Here is a 19,888-nt window from a genome sequence, read left to right as displayed (position 1 = left end):
TTAACATAGTCTGGTTAATACTCAGCCTACTTTGATTTATGGAAATGATACTGTAAGATATCTTCGACATGCCTTATAATGCTGCCTCTGCACATCCTTGGTGTGTATTCCAGAACAGGAAGGACTCACATGTGACCAGAGGGGCACCATTAAATATTTTCTTAAGTGATACCTGTGGTCCTAAAATGAGCCTGTTGATTTTTCCCTGCTTTCTTTTGCCACATATATAACTTAATTAAAAAAAAAAAAAAACTGGTATTTTTATTTCTTTTTGACTGTGTTGGGTCTTCATTATGGCAGATTGTTGTGGTATGTGGGATCTTTCCTTGCAGTGGGAGGGCTTCCTCTAGTTATGGCACACGGGCTCAGTAGTTGTGACGTGTGGGCTTGCCCCACAGTATGTGGAATCTTGGCTTCCTTGACCAGCATTAGAAGCTGGGCCCCCTACATTGGGAGCTTGGAGTCTTAGCCACTAAACCATCAGGGAAGTCCCTGGGGATCTTGAATGCGTTGTGTTTGGGTATGTCGAATATACTATGTCACTGATGACACAGAACGTATTGGAGATTATTTTCTAACTTTTATTTTTTGTAAATGGTTGTTTTTCATAGTTAAACCACTATAACTTGGCTTTTGCTGCATGAAATCTCATCATCTCCACTGAAATCAGGAAGCATATGAACAGGCATCTCTTTTTTAAATTATTATTATTTTCTACTGTGCTGGGTCTTCATTGCTGCTCACGGACTGTCTCTAGTTGTGGCGAGCAGGAGTTACTCTAGTTGTGGTGCTTGGGTTTCTCACTGCAGCGGCTTCTCTTGTTTTGGAGCACAGGCTCTAGGCAGGCAGCCTTTCGTAGTTGTGAAGCGTGGGCTCAGTAGTTGCGGCTCCCAGGCCCTAGAGCACAGGCTTAATAGCTGTGGCTCACTGGCTTAGTTGCCCGGCGGCATGTGGAATCTTCCCGAACCAGGGATCAAACCTCTGTCTCCTGCACTGGCGGGGAGATTCTTATCCACTGGACCACCGAGGGAGTCCCATTTTCCAACTTTTAAGGGCACTCTTTATATGATCTGTCATATCATTGACCCTGACATCGCTCAGGATCATATACCTGTGTGCAGCCACACACTGCAGCCCCTGACATCCAGTCTGATGTTCTTTAGCCCGTGAAGTTCTTGCTACACTCAGCAGACATCTTAGTTCAGGTATTTGCCCTAAGTGGGCTAATGCCTGCTTTTGACCTTGGAATCGAGAGCTAAATAAGCTGTGTTCAAAGGTTAGGTGGAGCCAATAGAATGAGATTTATCTTATAAACATGTACATCTACCTGCTTATCCAGTAGTTAAGTTTGCTACTGTCCTTAATGATTATGTAAAATTGCTTTGGAACAAAATGGTTTATATTTTGCTATGTTCTTAAAGATTTCCTGGCAGCACCCCCATTCTGTTTTCATCCTTGTAAAGTATTTACCAGGACTTACTACTTCCATAGAGCTAGAAGATTCTCCGTATATAATTACCAGCATTAAGCCATTCCAACATCTGTTCTTCATCCACTGTGGCCACGCCCACTGCAGAAGTTGGGCAGATCAGACCTCCCTGCGGTCCTCGGCATCCTGGGTTCAGGTGTCTATGGATTGGTCTTCACAGATCTAACAACTGATGTGGAAATGAAGAAGGACCTGCCTTTTACTACTTGGTCAGCCATGAGGGAGAAACCCCTCCTGGAAAATATCCTCTCAATAGGAGATGGCTTTTGGATTGAGAGATATATCTGAACTCAGCCCCTGCCCAGTCAAATAAGTATTTACTTGCAAACTTGAGAGAGTTGCAGAGGAGGTAGTTTTAAAAACCCTTTATAGCAGCTTAATCATTGCTAAACATTGGAGCCACTGTCTGACCTCGAGAGAAAAGTCTACGCACCTGGGGAAATATTTGCTCTTCATGGTCTGCCAGGGCCCTAAAAGAGGAAGAGACATTCAGGGAGGGAGGAGGTAACCAGCCATGATTGAATAAGAAGGGCATCTCTCAATTTCACCTGCATTTATGCAGTGGGGCTAGTCGCTGTGCTTGGAACTGGGGTCAAGAGAGATTGGTCAGTGGTGCAGCCCTAGAGGAGCTTTGAGGGAGCTCTGCCCTCACACAGGGGAGAAGGTATAGGGATGCTGCTTTCTCCCTACGGCACAGCTAAGTTCCTCTGGAATGAGAGTCTTCTCTTCGCCCATGTGTCCAGTCCCAGGTTCTGGGAGGATGGTTTCCCAGGGGGAGGGGCTGAAACTGGTCCCATCGCAGGTCTCCACATTTCTGAGCAGCAGGGCAGCTACCCATGTTGATGCCTTGGACACCGTGGAGGTCCCAGGGCTGGAACACAGATAGCCTCGCTAGCATTAAAACCGCGGGCCCGGAAACCCACAGATGCTCTCTTTTCTCAGGAGTTGCGTCGTCCAGTGAGGCCACATCGCTATACATCCCACTGCCCCCACCCCATTCCTTTTCCATCGCTCAGTTGGTCCTGAGCTGGTGGCTTCCCTGGGCCTGCCTGCTCTCTGTTCCTCTCAATTCCATCCTCCCAGGTCCCTCACCTCCACCGTCCCAGCCTCCAAAGCTCACAGAAAACTCCAGAAAAGCTGCAGCAGCCTCTTGGGAGCTGAGTTGGTTCTGGGTTAGTCTCCTTGGTTCCAGGTGAAGGCGGCCCTGACCTGGAGACCGTTTTGCTACAGGCTGTGTGAAGAGCTCCATGGCTCAGGTTCTTGGAAACACAAAGTCTCCCCTTCATAAAAGCATCATGAAACAAGGAGACGGACTGTGGTTCCTCTACAGCTGAGAACCACAAAGGTTCGTCAGTCACATCTCTGGGTGGCTCGGGTCGTGGATGTGGGGACGCCTCAAGAACCCAACCCAGGGTTTCTCAGCAGCTCAGAGGAGCCTGGGGTGAGTTTCTTTGGCTTAGACACATCTGTTTTTGTGGGGAAGAACAGGTTTGTCTGGGCTCGGGGAAAACCAGGAGACAAAAGGAGGGCCTCAGAAATGTCACGACTCCACGGATCTCGCTGAGCCCAGAGGAAAAGTCACAGTGTTTGATCTCTACCCTCCCCCACCCACTGCTGGTGTTCACCTCACAACACGTGTCAGAAAATTCGTGTTGAAGTAGAGGAGACCAGAACTATGAGAAAAATATCAAAGTGAGTTTTGTGCATGAGGATGGTTTCTACAAATGTTTGATAACGGAGGCAGTATTGCCTCTTTACCTCATTTAGATTTCCTTAAAATCCATTTGGCTTTGGTCACCAGTTTTAGGGTGGCTGATGGAGGCCCTAGGTTGAACAGGTTAATTTTTTTTTTTTACTGCACTGCAGCATGTGGGACCTTAGTTTCCTGACCAGGGACCGAACTCTTTCCCCCGCTGGATCGGCAGCACAGAGTCCTAACCTCCTGACCTCCAGGGAAGTCCCAGACAGGTTAATATTGTGCTGCCTGCCCAGGAGGACACATGAGTTGAAATACATCAGCTCTCGGACATTATCCCAGATCAGACATGCAAGCAGACAGGTATGATGCCCGGGCGGCGGAGTGAGAGCTGGACAGGTGAATGTCCAGAAGTCAGTGGGCAGGCATAAGCTCAGCAAGAGCGGGGGCTGCAGCTGCCTTATCCAGTCACACAGCCACAGCCCCTGGCCCCCGGCCCCCAGCCCCCAGCCCGTGGCGGTGGGAAGGCTCACCGCATGCTTGTGGACTCAGTGGAAGGAGGGGGAAGTCCATTAGCAGCTGGAGCAGGACAGCCACCAGCTAGTTTCTTTCTAGGAGGAAGCCCAGCCCACCCGGCTCGTTATACCAAGTTCCCTGTGGTATCGTTCAGATCAGGGGAGTGGTCTCAGCTTGTCTCTGCGTCTGGAGCCTTGTCCTAGACGTGGGTTCTGTCTGGTGCCCGCACTTCCCAGAAGTCTCTTGGGCTTCTCTGGTGCCTGCAAACAGGCTGGGAGGAGGGAGGGGTGGAAGGACCTGGTAACCTCAGCAGTGCTGGCAATCACTTTGGATTATTTGGGCTCCCGAAGGCACCTGTGAGTGAGAGGCAGAGCATGCTGTTGCCTTGATCTGGGGAGGTGGCGGCAGCACCCTATCTGGCCAAGCCTCGCCCCTGCCACTCGCCCGCTGCTCCTTGCAGACCCCTCTCTCTGCACGGCCGGGGAGCGCAGCCTGAAGTGCGGGGCCCCCACTCTCCCCTGAGCTCAGGCCCTCTAAAATCCACCGGAGCTTGAATCACCTTCAAAGTCCAAGTCAGGTGACTGTTACAGATCCACAAGTTGAGATTAGTCTCTGATCTCAAGGTTTCTTGGAGAGAGCCCAGGGGAGCCTGATGCAGCCAGGCGAGTCTGGAGCAGTCTGGGGAAAAGGGCCCAGACGGCAGCAGAGCAGGACACGCACAGCCTCCCTCTCCACTGCTGCGTCTCATCTCCCTTTCTCCGCCAGCACAAACTCGCTTTGGGGCCAGAGTGGCCCACCTTGGTCACTGGAGAGCCTGGAACCCCAGTCATCTAAGAGATGAGATGCCGCCAAGGAGCCCAGGGCGAGAGGGAAGAGCTAGGTGCCCTGCGATTGGAGCTCAAGAAAAGGGGACTTCTCTGGTGGCCCAGGGGCTAAGACTCCGAGCTCCCAATGCAGGGGCCCAGGTTTGATCCTGGGTCAGGGAACTAGATCTCACATGACTGCAACTAAGAGTTAACAGGCCGCAACTAAAGATCCCACATGCTGCGAGCAAGACCTGGCACAGCCAAATAAATAAATAACTAAAAGTAAATATTTAAAAAGAAAAGAGACTCATGGCTGAGAGAGGTGACTTCCATTTGGACCGGACACATATATCTTAATTCCCCGTTTAAACCTCATTTACATAGGGGAAGTGAAATCTCAGGTATGGGGTATACAAGTCATCTTGTTTCTCTCCCAGAAGTGACCTCAATCTCCCCACAGTACCTCTGTCTAGAGGTGATCCTGGCTCTGGCGGCTCACTGCCAGGCTTGGGGGCCTGCTCCAGGGCAGCCCACGGTAAGCTGTTAACAGGGTGGTCTCCTGAGCTCGCCTGTTGGAGGCTGTTTATGCTGCCCATGGAGCTCCCAGGACCATTCACAATGGGATGTATCCTAAGTACCTAACCCTGGGGCTGGTCCAGAGAACGCCGCCCCTGAAGGTGAGGGACTTGGCTGAGAGAGCCTTAGAGCTAAGTGGTACCACTCTCAGCCCTGGGCGCTCAGCTGGTCACAGGATGCTTTCTCTCCTGCTTCTCATACCTGTTCTCTCCTGGGTCTTGTCTGACTCTCTCAGGAAGGCTTTGGGGCTTGTTTCTCTTCCTGGCCCTTAGGTCCCGAGGGCCAGCCAACCACAGGGGCGGGCAAGTGGCTGGCTGACTCTCTCTCCTGGTCCAGACGCAGGGGGTTTCCCGCCAGGAAGAGGGTTCACCCTCTGAAACCCAGCTCAGCTTTAAGTGATGCAACGCGGAGGCCTGAGCTTTGGTTTAATGATCAGATTCCAGGGTGGGCCGTCTCGGAAGCCAGTGTGAGGGTTCAGGTCTTCCGCTTCGCTGCAGTCGGGGCTTGCTCATTTCCAGGCCAGTTCAGCCCAGGCCCTGTCTCCCCCTGCACCCCTCCCCGCCCCCCGCCCCCGCACCAGTGGGGTGCAGTTTGAGAGCTAGGCCCTCAGCTCGGGGGGTGTATCCGGCTGCCGACAGGGGTGAGACACGTGGAAGGCCTCCAAGGCCAGCAGTGACTTGTTGATGCGGCTGATGGTGGGGTAGGGAGTGAGGTCCACCTTGAACCTGTGGCAGAGAAACATCCATCTAAGCCGAGGTCTGCAGGGGCACAGCCTGTGGGTGGCGGGCGGGGGAGTAAGCACAGAGGCAGGGCTGGATGAAGCCCCTGGGGCTGGCCGGCGTGGGCCTAGGAAGGTGGCCCTGCTGGGTGGGGTCTCTGCTCACAGGGAGCTCTCTGCGGAGGGGCAGGTCTCCTGCGGTACCATCCACTGTTCCTACTCCAGGCCGTGGCAGTCTACACGACTTGTATGTGTAAGGCTGGTGCTGGGCATTCATATACAGATTATCTCCCGATCATTTCATGAGCTTCTGGAGGGGAGGGTGGAGAAGGCAATGGCACCCCACTCCAGTACTCTTGCCTGGAAAATCCCATGGACAGAGGAGCCTGGCAGGCTGCAGTCCATGGGGTCACTAGGAGTCGGACACGACTGAGCGACTTCCCTTTTACTTTTCACTCTCATGCATGGGAGAAGGAAATGGCAACCCACTCCAGTTCTTGCCTGGAGAATCCCAGGGACAGGGGAGCCTGGTGGGCTGCCGTCTATGGGGTCACACAGAGTCGGACACGACTGAAGTGACTTTGCAGCAGCAGCAGCTTAAGGGGAAGGAATGTGTCTACAACATTCTCATTAAGTGTTTCCATACCCATAGCAGTCCCTGGCGTAGGAAATGGCAACCTGCTCCAGTATTTCTGCCGGGAGAATCCCACGGACAGAGGAGCCTGATGGGCTACAGTCCATGGGGTCTCAAAGAGTCAGGCATGGCTGAGCAACTGAGCACACGTGTGTGCATGTGCACGCTCACACACACACACACACACACACAGAGAGCAGTGTTCAGCACGATGCCTTCCACAGACAGGTTCTGTCTGCGCCTTCCTGAAGGGCCGATGGGAGGAAAGCAGAGCTCACCGCTGGGCACAGACACACCACAGGGGGGAGAGCAGGCTCTCAGAGGGTCTCCTTCAGGGGTGTCCACGGGGTGAGGCACCCCCTCTTGGGGGCAGGGACTACGAGGTATCCCCCGGGCTGCGGTGGGCATGGCAGCGGTGTTACACCGGCTTCTTCTGGCCCTCTCCTACGGGCCAGAGTGGCTCCTGTGGCCCAGCACGGGGCAGGGGGCGGGCGGGCACCCTGGCCAGTTGGGGAGAGTCTGCATGAGATGTTGCCTCAGTAGATGAAGTCAGGGCCTGACGGTAGGAGGAAGCTTGGTGTTCTGAGGGGAGCAGCCAGGAGGAGGAGAAAGGGTGCTGCGGTGCGCTCTTACCTGTCAGCATTCGCCACCTGGGGCGCTAAGCAGAGGTCAGCCATGGACACCTGCAAAGAGGGTCGGGGGGCTTGCAGCAGGGGGCGCACCCCAGACTCACGCCGGTGCCAGTACCGGGTGCGGGGCCCTGACGCGGCCATCTGCCTCTGGCTCTTCTCCCCACCCCAGGCCGCCCTCCCCTGCCTGTCTCCTGTGGGCTGGACGGGGTCTGTCCCTTGGGCAGAAGCGCTTCTCCCGGCTACGCTCCAGCTGCCCTGACAACCAGCTCTGTGGGTAGCCAGAGAAGGCCTGCCTGCCTCAGTGGACGGTCCTGTCCTCGTTAAAAACCACCGCCTCCACCAGCATGTAGGGAGGGCTCCCAGCAGGGACGGGAGCCTCTGGGTACGGGTGGGGGGCGCTCGGGAACCAGAATTACCACAGGGCCAGGGCCTCAGCCTGTACCAGCCGAGGGCACCTGAACCCTAGAATCCTGTCACGGGAAGGGAATGGAGACGCTGTCTAGTCTACTCCCTCATGAAACGCAGGACCACCTCTGCATTTCGGAGACAAGGTCTTCGACTTGAATACCTTGAAGAACGAGAAACTCACCTCCTCTTGAGGCAGCCAACCAAGGGGATCTGAGGAGTGCCCCGTGAGCCAACTTCTGCTTAGCACAGAGGGCGCCCTCCCCACGCCCACCGCAGCTGCCTCCTCGGGCAGCTCTGGAGGCCGAGCCTGCCCCGGGCTGGAGGGAGGCGGCTGAGTCTCAGGGGAGACGGTGGCAGCCTGAGCCGGCCTGAGGGCCCGGGGAGGGGCTTACCTCGTCCCCCACACAGTACCTCCCGGCCGAGCTCTGCAGGATCTGCTCCAGAGCTGTGGGGAGGCAACAGGGAGACTCTCACTCTGGGCACAGAAAGGGGAGCTCTGCCTTTCTGGGCTTTGGCATCCATAGCTATGACACGGGCAGCTGTCTTGAGTGGCAAGGCTGGAGTGTGCGGGAGGGAACGTGGCCATCGGGCCTGGAGATGGGTGACAGGGTGTGGGGGTGCCTGCCCTTGGCAAGTGCAGCTACCGCTCCCTCCCATGAGAGGACAAGACCGGCCAAGGCAGCAATTCTCACGCTGAGGGGCAGGCACTTTGCGGGCCTTGGCTTCCTGCCCGCAGTGGACAGTGGGGCAGAAGCTGGGCCACCCACCTTCCAAAGGCCTCGGGCGTGAGGCTCCCAGAAGTACCAGGGGTTTGGGTCAGGTTTGGTTGCTGCTCAACCCGCTGCCCCCTCGGCCCTGCCCATCCATGCCACCACGGTCAAGGCCAAAGGGCCTGGGAGGTTGCTGCAGATGCCCGGGGCTCCAGGTGTGAGGGCCGTTTCTCCGAGAGGTCACTGGGGGCAGCTCACAGGAGCAGGGACTCACCGTTAAAGCCAGAAGTGATGGCCTGTTGGGCCCAGGTCAGCTGGTTCTCCTGTCCCACCTGCTTCAGGACAGACAGGTTCTGTGTGGCCCAAGGAAAATCAGGGGTAAGCTCTGGGAGCCAGGTTGAGCCCACCCACTCCGCCAAGGCCCCTCAGGCAAGCCCAGTTCCCATGAGGCCTTTGACTGTACACCTGTCCTACCCTGGACCCCGCGAGCTCCTTCCCTCCATCTGGCCCTGGGGGTGGAAGGGAGGTGACGATCCTGGAGGCCACCTTCTCAGGCTGCCCTAAAAGCCCCTGCAGTCTGGAAGCCTGTGATTCCGGCAGAGACGTGGAAGGTGGGGGGGTGCAACCCAAGGCCTCTCTCCCTTGCATCCAGTGCCTCTCCGTGACATGGTCCCTTGTGAGGAGAGGGGTTGATACAGGGTGGGGGGCAGGACGGGGGAGGCACACAGAACTAGCTTTCAGGAGATCTGTATGTCTGTCTGTTCCAACCTCCTTTCTTAAAAAAAAGACAAAAAAAAAAAAAGCAACAAGGGGGCACAGGTGCACAGTCAGGGGTCTGTTGCACAGTGACTCTGCAAAGTCACTCCCTCTTTCTGGGCTATTTTCTGATTTTTGATCTTTGAGACTATACAGTCCATGGAATTCTCTAGGCCAGAATACTGGAGTGGGTAACCTTTTCCTTCTCCAGGGAATCTTCCCAACCTAGGGAATCGAACCCAGGTCTCCCACATTGCAGGCAGATTCTTTACCAGCTGAGCCACAAGGGAAGCCCTGGGCTATTTTCTTATTTGCAAAGTCACTCCACCTTTCTGGGCTATTTTCTTTTTTGCAAAGTCAGGGGTTAACACAGATGAATTTTTTTTTAAATAGATGAACTCTTTTAGCACTTTTCTGTTCTACCAGTGAAAAATTAAAAAAAAAAATCTAAGGCGAATCCCAGTCTATTGACACAGAACAGGTGAAAGGGAGGCTGCTCTGGGTGGAGGCAGGGCCTGGGTGGCTCACCTCTCCCTGCCTCCTGGCCCTTTCCCACCTCGGAGGGAGGCGGTGCCTCTGGAGGTGTCCTTGGAAACCTGGGGCGTCTTGGAATACGGCTGGGTCCCTGGGGGATGGGTGTTTTCTGACTCCCCTCCTCCCTCTGCCCCACAGTCTGGAGCCAAGTCCCTGAGGGTCCCCTCTGTCCTCCTGCCCCTGGCCCCTGCCCACTGACGAGCTGGGTGCTGCAGGGTGGGCTCGCAGGTGCAAGGGAAGGGAGGGAGCCCACACACACAGGGGCCGCACCTGCAGGGGCTGGATGCCGCTGGCGATGAGGTCAGACACCATGCGCACCTGGGCCCTCTTCTTCGGGTCCCGAGGCAGGAGTCGCGGCGTGGGCCGGGTCTCCTCCAGATACTCGATGATGGCCAGCTGTCCAGAGGGGAGCAGTGAGACAGAGACCAGAGGGGGCGGCCGATTCCTCCTCCTCCACTCCCAACACTGCACCACATCGCTCAGTCATGTCCGACTCTTCGTGACCCCACGGACTGCAGCCTGCCAGGCTCCTCTGTCTGTGGGATTCTCCAGGCAGGAATACTGGAGTGGGTTGCCATGCCCTTCTCCAGAGGAAGGATCTTCCCGACCCAGGAATTGAACCCAGGTTTCTTGCGTCTCCTGTGTTGGCAGACAGGTTACCACTAGTGCCACCCGGGGAAGCCCAAATCACCACCCCACCTTTTTTACCCTTCTTACCATCCTCCCCTCGAGCCCCATTAAGCCAAGAGGCTCCCCAGGAGGACGGGCTCATTTTCAACCCTTGTCCTACAGAGCGTGGGCTTCCCCCTGTGTTTAAGTCTCTCCTCACTTCCCAAAGCAAGCGGGCAACCTCCCTCCCGCATCCCTCCTAAGAGTTGGGCGTCTTGGATAGACACAGGCAAGGAAGGGCTCAGGTCTTCTTGTCCAGGCCCCATACTCATGCGGGGTCTCCCAAAGCTTCCACTCACGGACTGGCCAATGGTGATTCCATCAATCTTCAGGGCTGGCACCTGCTTCATGGGATTCAGGGACTGGAATTCTTCAGAGAACTGTGGAGACGAGGCTCTGGTGGACTGGGTGGCCTGGCCTGAGTCAGTTAAAGCAGAGCGGAGCAAGCAGGAAGCCCCCAGCCTACCGCCCACCTGCACCCCCCTCCCCTGGGGAAGGCCCTGGCTCCGAGCCCCAGGGTGACACCTGGGGGACTCCGTGCAGAATCCCGAAGCCCAGTGGCCGCTGAGACACAGGCTTTGTCCTGATGGCCTGGCTGTGTGCTTGTCCCTGCATCTCGTATGTGGCCACCAAGGCACATCGCAGGGTTCACCATGGGGCAAGGACCGGCTCAGCACCCGGCCTCCTGGAGCCGTGCTGTGGTATGGCATCTGGAACCTGGGCCTCCTCATGGCCCAGGCAGCCGCTGCACAGCCTGCCACCCTGTCCCACGAGGGAGAGCCAGCAGCCTCCTCCGGCCGTGGGGACTACAGGGCGCAGGGCTACGGGGTTCATCTCTCACGGGAAGAAGGCTGCATCCCCTGCTGGGCCCCTCTCCGAGGCCTCTGCCTCCTACATCGTGGCCGGGGGGCGGCCTCCTTACCTGCTGGCCCCCATCCTTTGTGAGGTTGACGGCTATTGTCTCATAGTCGATGTTTTTCAAGGCCAGAGCTATGAGAGATGGCAGACAGCGGTCAGGTGACCACCTCCGGCCACATTCCCCAGGGCGACCAGAGAGATGGAATCTTCTTTCTTTGCACCACTCGGGGAAGTCCTGGACCCTGCTTCCCATCTCCCTTGACCAGCACCTGCTCTCCTACCCCAGGGCCCTGACACTCTGCCTCTCTTCCTCCTGGGCTCACTGTGCCCCTGGGGAGCACTTGTGCCCCCATGCCGTGGACCCCTGGAGGACAGCAGGGAAGTGTCCCTGTCATCTCTGCCCCCTGCAGGGCCTCACCCAGCGGCAAGCGGGGCTGATGTGCTGGAGACACGCACGATTTCCCCCGACCAAGGCCATCTGAGTGAGGGCCGAGGGAAGCCGTTCAGTGACCAGCCAGGGCCCAAGTGGACCAATGACACTCTGGTTCTGTTTAGAGAGGAAGCCCTTTCTAATCCATTCTCTCCGTTCTCCAGGCTGTTGACTGCAGATTCCAAGCAGGGTGCCAGGACTCTCTCGTGGTCTCAGTGCAGCATAGCTGGGACTCCCAGTGGCTGAATTTCCTCTCCTCCTCTGATGTTTTCCCACTCCCCACCACCCCTTCCAGCAAAGTGAGGGTAAAGCACTCAACTGCGGTGGAGGAGGGTGTGTAAGTATGCACACTTGTGCATTAAAATACGGCGATGGCCGGCATCAGGCGAAGGAATGAGGGGAGGAGGGTGAGGTATGTCAGTCGGCAGAGAGCCTGGAAGACACTGGGCTCCGTCAGCCGTGGTCAGCTGAAGGGTGAGCGTGGTCGGGGCTGGGCCGGAGGCCAAGGCACACCGGACCCACAGAGACAGCGCCCACGCTGCCAGTCTGGCCCAGCCAGGGCAGAAGCTCTGGGCCGGGGGAGGGCGTCTTCGTCAAGGAACATGTCCTTGGGCAGTCCAGTGCTCTTGCCCACCGAATCTAGCAAATACCAGGGGCCCGTGGGAAGAGGAGGTCATGGAGGATGGCTTCGCAGTCAGGACCGGGCTCCTGGCAGCAGGCTGCCAGGATTCAAATGTCATCACGTTCGCCTGCTAGCTGCGTGGCCTTGGGCAGATAACTTCATGAGCCTCTGTGTCCGTTTGCCCAGCTGATGGGCAGCCCAGGGTAGGAAAGAACATGGACTCTGGAGCCAGACTAGCTGGGTCAAATTCCAGCTCCGCCCCTTAGTAGCTACATGACCTTGGGCAAATCCCCTTGGGCAACCTCCCTGTGCCCATTTTCCCACCAGTACAATGGTGACACCAACAATACCTCCCTCCTAGGGTTGTTCACGTTTAAATGGAGTCATGGGCACAAAAGCCCTCAGCACCATTCTCTCTCGGCAAGAGCCTGTGACTCTCAGCTTGGCCAAGGGCTGAGTGAAGCTGAGGGAGAGAAGGGTCAGATGAGGGCTGAACTAGAGGGGCCCTGGTTTCTCCTTCCCTAAGGCCTCTGGAGTTGACACTGGCCAGTTCTGTTTAATTTGCCAGATCAAATAAGATAAGAAGTGAGGAATGCCAGCTGTTCCCTGCCAGTTGCCAAGGACCTCTGAGTTCTCTGAGGTTGCCTGAAGCATGGTTGCTATGGGGCTTTGGAGAGCAGTATGGGAGAGGTAGTGGGTCCAAGAGGAAAAACAGCCCCTTCCTTCCTCTTGTTGGCTTTCCAAGGTAGACATGCCTTCAAGGCTGAGGGCTCCAGGAGATCTGCTGGGGGTGGTACCCCCAGCTCTTCACCCAGGATTCCCTCCACCCCACCCCAGCTCTCAGTGGAGGCACAGCTCTTACCGATTCGAACTCTCCATGAGCAGGAGCTTCGGAAATAGGAATACAGGATGGGCTGAAGAGAGAGGACGAGGAGGCACGTTAACCCATGCTTGCTGGGTTCTCAGCCCCAGAAGTCCACTGGAGGGGAGGTAACTCCCAGCCAGGAGGCTCCGAGCAAGCCAGGCCTCCTTCATTAGCCCTGCATCGGCAAAATTCAGGTCAGACTCAGAGCTATCTGGGCTAGAGGCCTTGGGGGTCATGTGGTGACTCCAACTGTGCTGCATGCGTCCCTGAGGTCCTGGAGACTCCCCACAGGGGAAGCCAGTCTGCAAATGCTTTCCTTACCTTGCTTGACTCAGCCATGCTGCTGTGGTGACCCCTGGCCTCTCAGGGAACGTCCACTCTCACAGAGCTGCAGGGCAGGGGGAGGAACCCTAAAGGGGTGGATCCTACTACCAGCCAATGGGATGCTGGGCTAAACAGGCATCAGGGGAACTTTGAATCTGGTCAGAAAGGGCCTCTTGAACTTGTGGGAAGCTTATGCTTCTAGTGGAGCCAGGTCTGGTGTCCTGGGCAGACAGGGAGGCTTAGTTTTGAAGCAGTAGTTAATGTGCTGCAGTGGGCTGGGAGCTGGCATACTTGGGGTCTGGTCCCAGTGCAGGAACTAGCTCTGCATGACTGGGTACAGAGCCTCGCCTTCTCTAGTCTTCAGCTCCCTTGTCTGTAAAACGAAGGGTTGCCCTAAAATGATAGTTTAATACCTTCTGACAGTGGCAGAGAGATCAGGAAATCTAATTTTCTGAGCTTTGGAGCCCATCTCTTTCAACATTCCACCTACCAGTCGTGTCCAATTCTGTGCGACCCCATAGACGGCAGCCCACTAGGCTCCCACCATCCCTGGGATTCTCCAGGAGAAGAACACTGGAGTGGGTTGCCATTTCCTTCTCCAATGCATTAAAGTGACAAGTGAAAGTGAAGCCGCTCAGTTGTGTCCAACTCTTAGCGACCCCATGGACTGCAGCCTACCAGGCTCCTCTGTCCATGGGATTTTCCAGGCAAGAGTACTGGAGCGTGGTGCCATTGCCTGCTCCGAAAGAATCCCTAGAGAGCCTCAATCATTAGCTTAGAACCTCTGAAGAAACACCTTACCTAGTTACAGTTATACCTTTGACCTGTGCTAAGAGTGACCACAGAACCACTGTAAATGCCATTAAGCCCTCACGTTTCCTACTTAGGGCCATCGGCAGATAAAACGAAGGGTGGTTTCTGATCTCTTATGATACCTGAATAAACCATCCCGTGTTCCTTTTTGCATTTGTTCCTTTTTGCATTTGCAGAGCTAAATTTTAAGTGCAAGTAAAATATCCATTTCATCACCACTCCTGGAGGAATTGCTTCCAATTCAAACATGAATTCTTTCCATTCCAGCAGATTTTATTTTTAAACCATCTCTTACATACGATTTTCGAGAAAGGGTCTTAAACTCCCATTTGGGTGTGCGAGGTCTATTACCAAAGCGATGTTCTATTCCACCTAATGTTCCTGCCACCTTCCTTTGAGCTACAATCGCTGTTCTCAATCTTTAATAAAGAGATTGATACAGTGGTTTGGGGACAGGCCTGGGAGATGCAAATTAGAAGTGGTAAGGTCCCCAAGTGATTGTTATGACCACAAGTGCCACCGCCTCCCCTTTGCACGCTCTCAAAATGCAAACCCCGGAAGGCCGTTTGCTGTTAGACCCGTCAGGCTGACCGCCGGGAAAATATACGCAGGACCGAGCGCGGAACAGGGAAGACGGAGAGACGACACTTAGGAAGCCCCAGCGGGTCGAGCTAGGGGATGGCGAGACTAGTGCAAAGCGAGGGGACGACTAAAATAGCCAGCGACATCTCGGGCCCAATCCCCCCTCCCACCCCCTACCACAGGTCAACGCGCAGGCGCAGAGCCGAGTCCGAGCGGCGCACGGCCTGCTGGGAGTCTTTGTGGGAGCCTTTGTGGGAGCTGTGGGCGGAGCCAGGCGGTCACCTTTGACCCCGGCCCCAGGGTCGCCTCAGTGTTTCTAAGCAGCGGCCCCTTGCCCCGGATACGCGGAACAGACCTTCCCCACTTGCATCTCGCGCTGCGGGCGGCCCCTCTCCGGATCAGGAAGCTTCGTGCCTGCGACTCTCCGACTCGGCGACGATTTGGGCCCAGTGGGACCCCAAAACGTCAGAACTTCGGTTTGAGTCTGGGTAAAAAGTGAGGGGCCGGCCCCCAACACGTCAGAACTTCGATTTGGGTCTTGGTAAAAGCGAGGGGCCGGACCCAATACGTCAGGACTTCGGTTTTGAGCTGGGTAGAAGCGAGGGGCCGGCCCCCAACACGTCAGGATTTGGGTTTCGGTCCCGGTAAAAGCGAGGGGCCGGCCGAGCATGAGCCCCAAGGTCTCCGGTAGCTCGGCCCGCCCAGCCACCACGCCCCCAGCCCCGGCGCCGCTGGGAGCCGTAGCTCCCTGAGCCCGCCTTCTCCCAGGGCCGGCGCAGCTCGCGCGTCATGCTCTGCGCCACTAGCCGCCTCCTAGCGGCCCGGGCGGCGAGCGCCCTCCCCGCCCACCCCAGAGGCCGGGGCCCGGCCCCGCGCAGCCGGCGCAGGGAACTACATTTCCCAGGGCACCCCGAGCTGCCTCCTGGTGACTTCTTGGCGGGGCGCTTCGCGAGACCCAGCGTGCCTGCGGGCCGGAGGGCCATCCTGAGGAGGGGGAGGATGCCGCCGGCCGCGGGCGGAGGCTTGGCGGGATCTGAACTGCGCCCCCGGAAGGGCCGATGCGGATCCCAGGCGGCTCGGGCCGCAGGCCGGGACGTGACCACGGCGGCGGCTACAGCGCGGAGCCCCAAACGGCCTGCTCCTCCGAGCTCGCGGCGCTTCGAGGCGGCCGGTCGGTGGGCCCTGCTGGCCCTGGTGACGCTGACGTCCTTCGCCACCCGGTTCCACCGTCTGGACCAGCCGCCACACATCTGGTGAGTGCTGGTAGGGCCTGGGCGGGCACCGTGGCCACGCGGAAGGAGGGGCGCGCCTTCTCATTGGCCCGGGGTCGCGGAGGGGCGGGATTCACAGTGGGATGGGCGGGGCCCGCTGGAGGTGGGGGATACAGGTTGCTGGTGGTGGCCTCTGGCCAGGTGCATCCCTCGGGAGAAGGAGTAGATTTTAGCTCTGGTGGGTGGCAGTGGGATTCCTCAGTATGTGAGGAAGCAGCCTTCCCGTCTTGCAGACTATTCTGCAGTGCCTCATGTGACTTTTAAAGATGCTCTGAACTTTTCCAGGAGAATTGGAAATCCTTAGTATAGAATTTCCTAAGCCCGAGTTTCTAATTTGCAGGGTGTCCTCGCCTCAGAGGGTGGGGGGAACGTTCCTAACAGGGTGTCTCATTATCAGGAGCCTGAACAAGTTGTGTGTCCATGGTGATAACAAGGGTCCCACCTGGCAGGTCTGGGATCATCCTGTGAGGAGAGACATATTTTCTTAAAGATTTTGTTGGACTGAGTTGCAGCAGTCAAATTCATTTAAAAAGCTTCAAGAATCTCCCGCTGGAAGGAGAAAGAGCTTTATAGGATCTGAAAATGGTAAATTTGTTTGGCCAAGAAGTGATACTATGTTTTCTCTGCATCACTGAGGAGAAAGTTAGTGTAGAGGTTGGTAGAAATGGAACTCCTTGACTAAAAACCAAGATAACAGATGGGGTTTTACCCCACCTGGAAGCTAAGGAATTAGCTTGTTATTATTTCATGAGTGCTGACTGAATATATGAGACTCCTGGGTCAGAGTCAAAAGATTTACTACTCATGGCAGAGGAAGCAGGATGAATATGGGCAAGTTGGATTCAATTTCTCATGGCCAGGAAGCCCCACGTGGTGACGCTATGGGCTCAGATGGTTGACTGTGCACACAGTGGGTTGCCTTGCAGCTAAGGAACAAGCCTGAGGGATTTACTGTTTTACAGCAAGCAATAAGCAAGCATACTTTTTGTCCTAGAGAGAGACGTTATCTCATCTCCTAAGGCTGCTGGATGCAAACAGACTTTGGGAAATGGTTCAGGTAAAGTGCAGTGAAGGCCCTGCATTCTGAGCATACCCAGCGAGATGTGTGGAAGTACAAGAGAGCCATGGAGGACTGTCTTTCCCAACAGGCTCGTCGCTTGATTTTAAGCTGTCGTGGCTTTAGCAAATCTTCATAAGCACGTGCAGCTCCATTGGCTACTCTGTGTAACCTGACTCACAGAGGCAGGGACCAAGTCTGTTTAATTTGTCTCATACAAGACTTGATTAAGGCTGCTCTCACCAGGACTCAAAGCAGCAGGGTGAGGCCAACCTGTGATATTAACCTTTGCCCTCCAGGGTCCTGGATTCAGCCACCTAGGAAGAATTGCATGTGTGGAGGTGTGTGGGGAGGAAGGATCAGTAAGTCTTATTTCAGATAGCTGGGATGTAATCTAAGGCCAGTCTATTTCCCATTATGGTCTGTACACAGATGTTTAGGCTGAGCTCTGATTTTTGGTGTCGTTGCCAATAATTATGAGTTCCCTCATTCAAAAAACAATTCTCATGCCTGATGGAAAGACATTCCATGGCCCAGTTCTTCCGTACATTATAACATATTACCTGAAGGGGTGCATGCACTCCAGTTCAGGATTTTCTGTTAAATTTTATTGGGATCGCCATCAGATTTGGTTTAGACCACCATTCAGTGATTTGGTTAAACCACATGGGCAGTGAGTGTCACTGAGTAGTTGCAGCCTCAGTCACTATAGAAGGCGTAACCTAAGGGATCCCCTGGTAGCTCGGACGGTAAAGCGTCTGCCTACAATGCAGGAGACCCGGGTTCTATCCCTGGGTTGGGAAGATCCTCTGGAGAAGGAAATGGCAACGCACTCCAGTACTCTTGCCTGGAAAATCCCATGGACTGAGGATCCTGGTAGGCTACAGTCCATGGGGTCGCAAAGAGTTGGACACGACTGAGTGACTTCACTTCACTTCACTTCACTAAGGTCCCTAGGGTGTAGGAGAAGCATATGAATTTGTATCAGTCATACTTCCCAGGTGGCTCAGTGGTAAAGAATCTGCCTACCAATGCAGGAGACATAGGAGACTTGGGTTCAATCCCTGGGTTGGGAAGATCCCCTGGAGGAGGAAATTGCAACCCATTACAGTATTCTTGCCTGGGAAATCCCTTGGACAGGGGAGCCTGATGGGCCACTGTCCATGGAGTGGCAAAGAGTCAGACGTGACTGAGTGAGTGAGCATGCACACATACTGATAGAAGGCAGTGTCAGTCTGTGTTTTGGCACACGTGTGAAGGGAGGTCCATGCTTGGGGCTTAATGTTGATATCATCAGGTACGAGAGGATAGTTCAAGACTGGCCATGTCCACATGAGTTTTTCTGATTTTGTAGCAGAATGACAGATTCAGCAACAGGTCAGATTGCTATCTGCAGCCGCCACTTGCCTTAGTTGTACCATAGTGTTTTGGCAGTCTAGACTCTGGGCCTAGGAGGCAAAGAGCATTAATTATTTCCCTTCTCTTTACATTTCCAGGAGCCTAAGACATTCCTTCCCTAGGTGGCAAGGTTATATCTTTCCCGTCACTGCCATATAATCCCTGCGTCCCACTTAGTACCTGTAGTTTCACCTTTACTCCAATTATTGTGTACTACTAATATCCAGACCTTTTTGCCATGGGCGCTGTCAGAAAATTGACAGAGACTTATTATGCCTCCCACCTTGGCCCACATGAGCTACTATAGAGGGACTTCACAAGCAGTATACTCAACCAAGTGATCTTTATTTTTACCTCACTCCAACGAGAAAATCCAAGTAACTGAACTAGAATTAAATTTGAATCCCATAAATCCTCCACCCTCCCCCACCCCTAGGCTGATCTGGACTTGCTGTTAAGGGAGACAAACCAAGCCCAGGAATAGTCAAGGAAGAATCTCAAATTTTCCAATAGATTTTTATAATACACCTCTTTTATCCTAATCATTACCCAGTTGGTGGCCAAGAGGAGATAAACACCTAGTTAGATGGCCAAACTACGTGACTAAGATGTATGAACCAGGTGGAGGTGAGGGAAGTAGAATCAGAAATCTTTTTGAGAAGAGTGTTCAGTGCTTGATAATATCAGATACCTGTGGATGGTCTGGAGTGTGGAATGTCATTGGATAATTTGACTACTAGGCCATTGCAAAAAAGAAAGGTGCACCATTGTCAGACTGTAAATGGTTTGAAACGCTGAAAACATGACGCAGTTTAGTTTCAAGGGCCACAGGGGTATATCTAGAGTGAGATGATTGGACTGTAATAGCAGTATCACACTGTAGCCTGAGAAGTGGCAGCAGGTGCAGGGCAGCTGATAGCCTGGAGAGGGGAGCAGGCCTCATACGGCTGGTTTCCTTGGGGTGGGCAGGTCAGTGCCCCGAGCAGTGTGGCTTCCTTTATGACAGGACCGACAGGCCAGCTTTTGGAAGGCAGCACAAGTTTCCACAGTGTAGCAATGGCCTCTGCTTTGGGAATAAACAGTCCTTGATTTTGTGCCTCCATGGTGGTGGATGTATTTCCACGCCTGGTGTGTTGATGGCAGCAGGTGGTATCCTGGCAGCGATGGCAGTGGTCAGGGTGGTGCAGGTTTGATCAGCAGCTTGATTCTAATCAATCTTATCAAAATATTGGCCCTTGTTGGGGCTATCTTCATGAGAGATCCAGATTGTCCCCTTGACATGCAACAATGATTTTTTTTCTACGATTGGCTCCAAGGAGGGGATCTTTAAATTTCTTAATATATATAGCCTTCCAAGTGACCCACCAGATGGTTAGGCCAATGGCAAAAGCCTAAGTGTAAGTAAAAATATAACTTGTCTGTTTCTTAAGAGTATCATCTAAGGCACAGGCATTGACTTTTGATTCAGTGCATTGTGCCAGTCAACCCTTTCTGCAGTCGTCTTTCCAGAGTTGTCAGTGGGGC

General features: G+C 54.7%; 2 protein-coding genes across 5 annotated transcripts in view; one reads left to right on the top strand and one right to left on the bottom strand.

Annotated features, from left to right (window-relative positions):
* Positions 1–4,809: 4,809 nt before the first annotated feature.
* Positions 4,810–15,308, bottom strand: GSTZ1 (glutathione S-transferase zeta 1). Of its 3 annotated transcripts, none has more exons than XM_065940196.1 (9): positions 15,053–15,190; positions 12,917–12,968; positions 11,067–11,134; positions 10,444–10,524; positions 9,746–9,871; positions 8,460–8,538; positions 7,868–7,920; positions 7,069–7,118; positions 4,810–5,808 (listed from the first exon to the last, which is right to left on the bottom strand). In XM_065940196.1, exons 4-9 carry the CDS (start codon positions 10,492–10,494, stop codon positions 5,682–5,684), a joined length of 486 nt encoding a protein of 161 aa, XP_065796268.1. In that variant the 5' UTR covers positions 10,495–10,524; positions 11,067–11,134; positions 12,917–12,968; positions 15,053–15,190; the 3' UTR covers positions 4,810–5,681. The 3 variants fall into 3 exon arrangements, with proteins under 3 accessions (XP_065796268.1, XP_065796266.1, XP_065796267.1); XM_065940194.1 differs by having other exon boundaries at positions 4,811–5,808; positions 14,994–15,308; XM_065940195.1 differs by lacking the exon at positions 15,053–15,190 and adding an exon at positions 13,241–13,338 and having other exon boundaries at positions 4,811–5,808.
* POMT2 (protein O-mannosyltransferase 2) overlaps positions 15,255–19,888 on the top strand; it is a 46,508-nt gene continuing 41,874 nt past the window's right edge. For both annotated transcript variants that reach the window (XM_065940193.1, XM_065940192.1), the window contains exon 1: positions 15,255–15,891. In XM_065940193.1, the coding sequence (XP_065796265.1) occupies positions 15,428–15,891 (464 nt within the window). In that variant the 5' untranslated portion in view covers positions 15,255–15,427. The remainder of the gene's footprint in view (positions 15,892–19,888) is intronic.

This window comes from Muntiacus reevesi, chromosome 7 (assembly GCF_963930625.1).
Source record: "Muntiacus reevesi chromosome 7, mMunRee1.1, whole genome shotgun sequence".
Lineage (NCBI taxonomy): Eukaryota > Metazoa > Chordata > Mammalia > Artiodactyla > Cervidae > Muntiacus > Muntiacus reevesi.
This window is presented reverse-complemented; position numbering and strand designations above follow the sequence as displayed.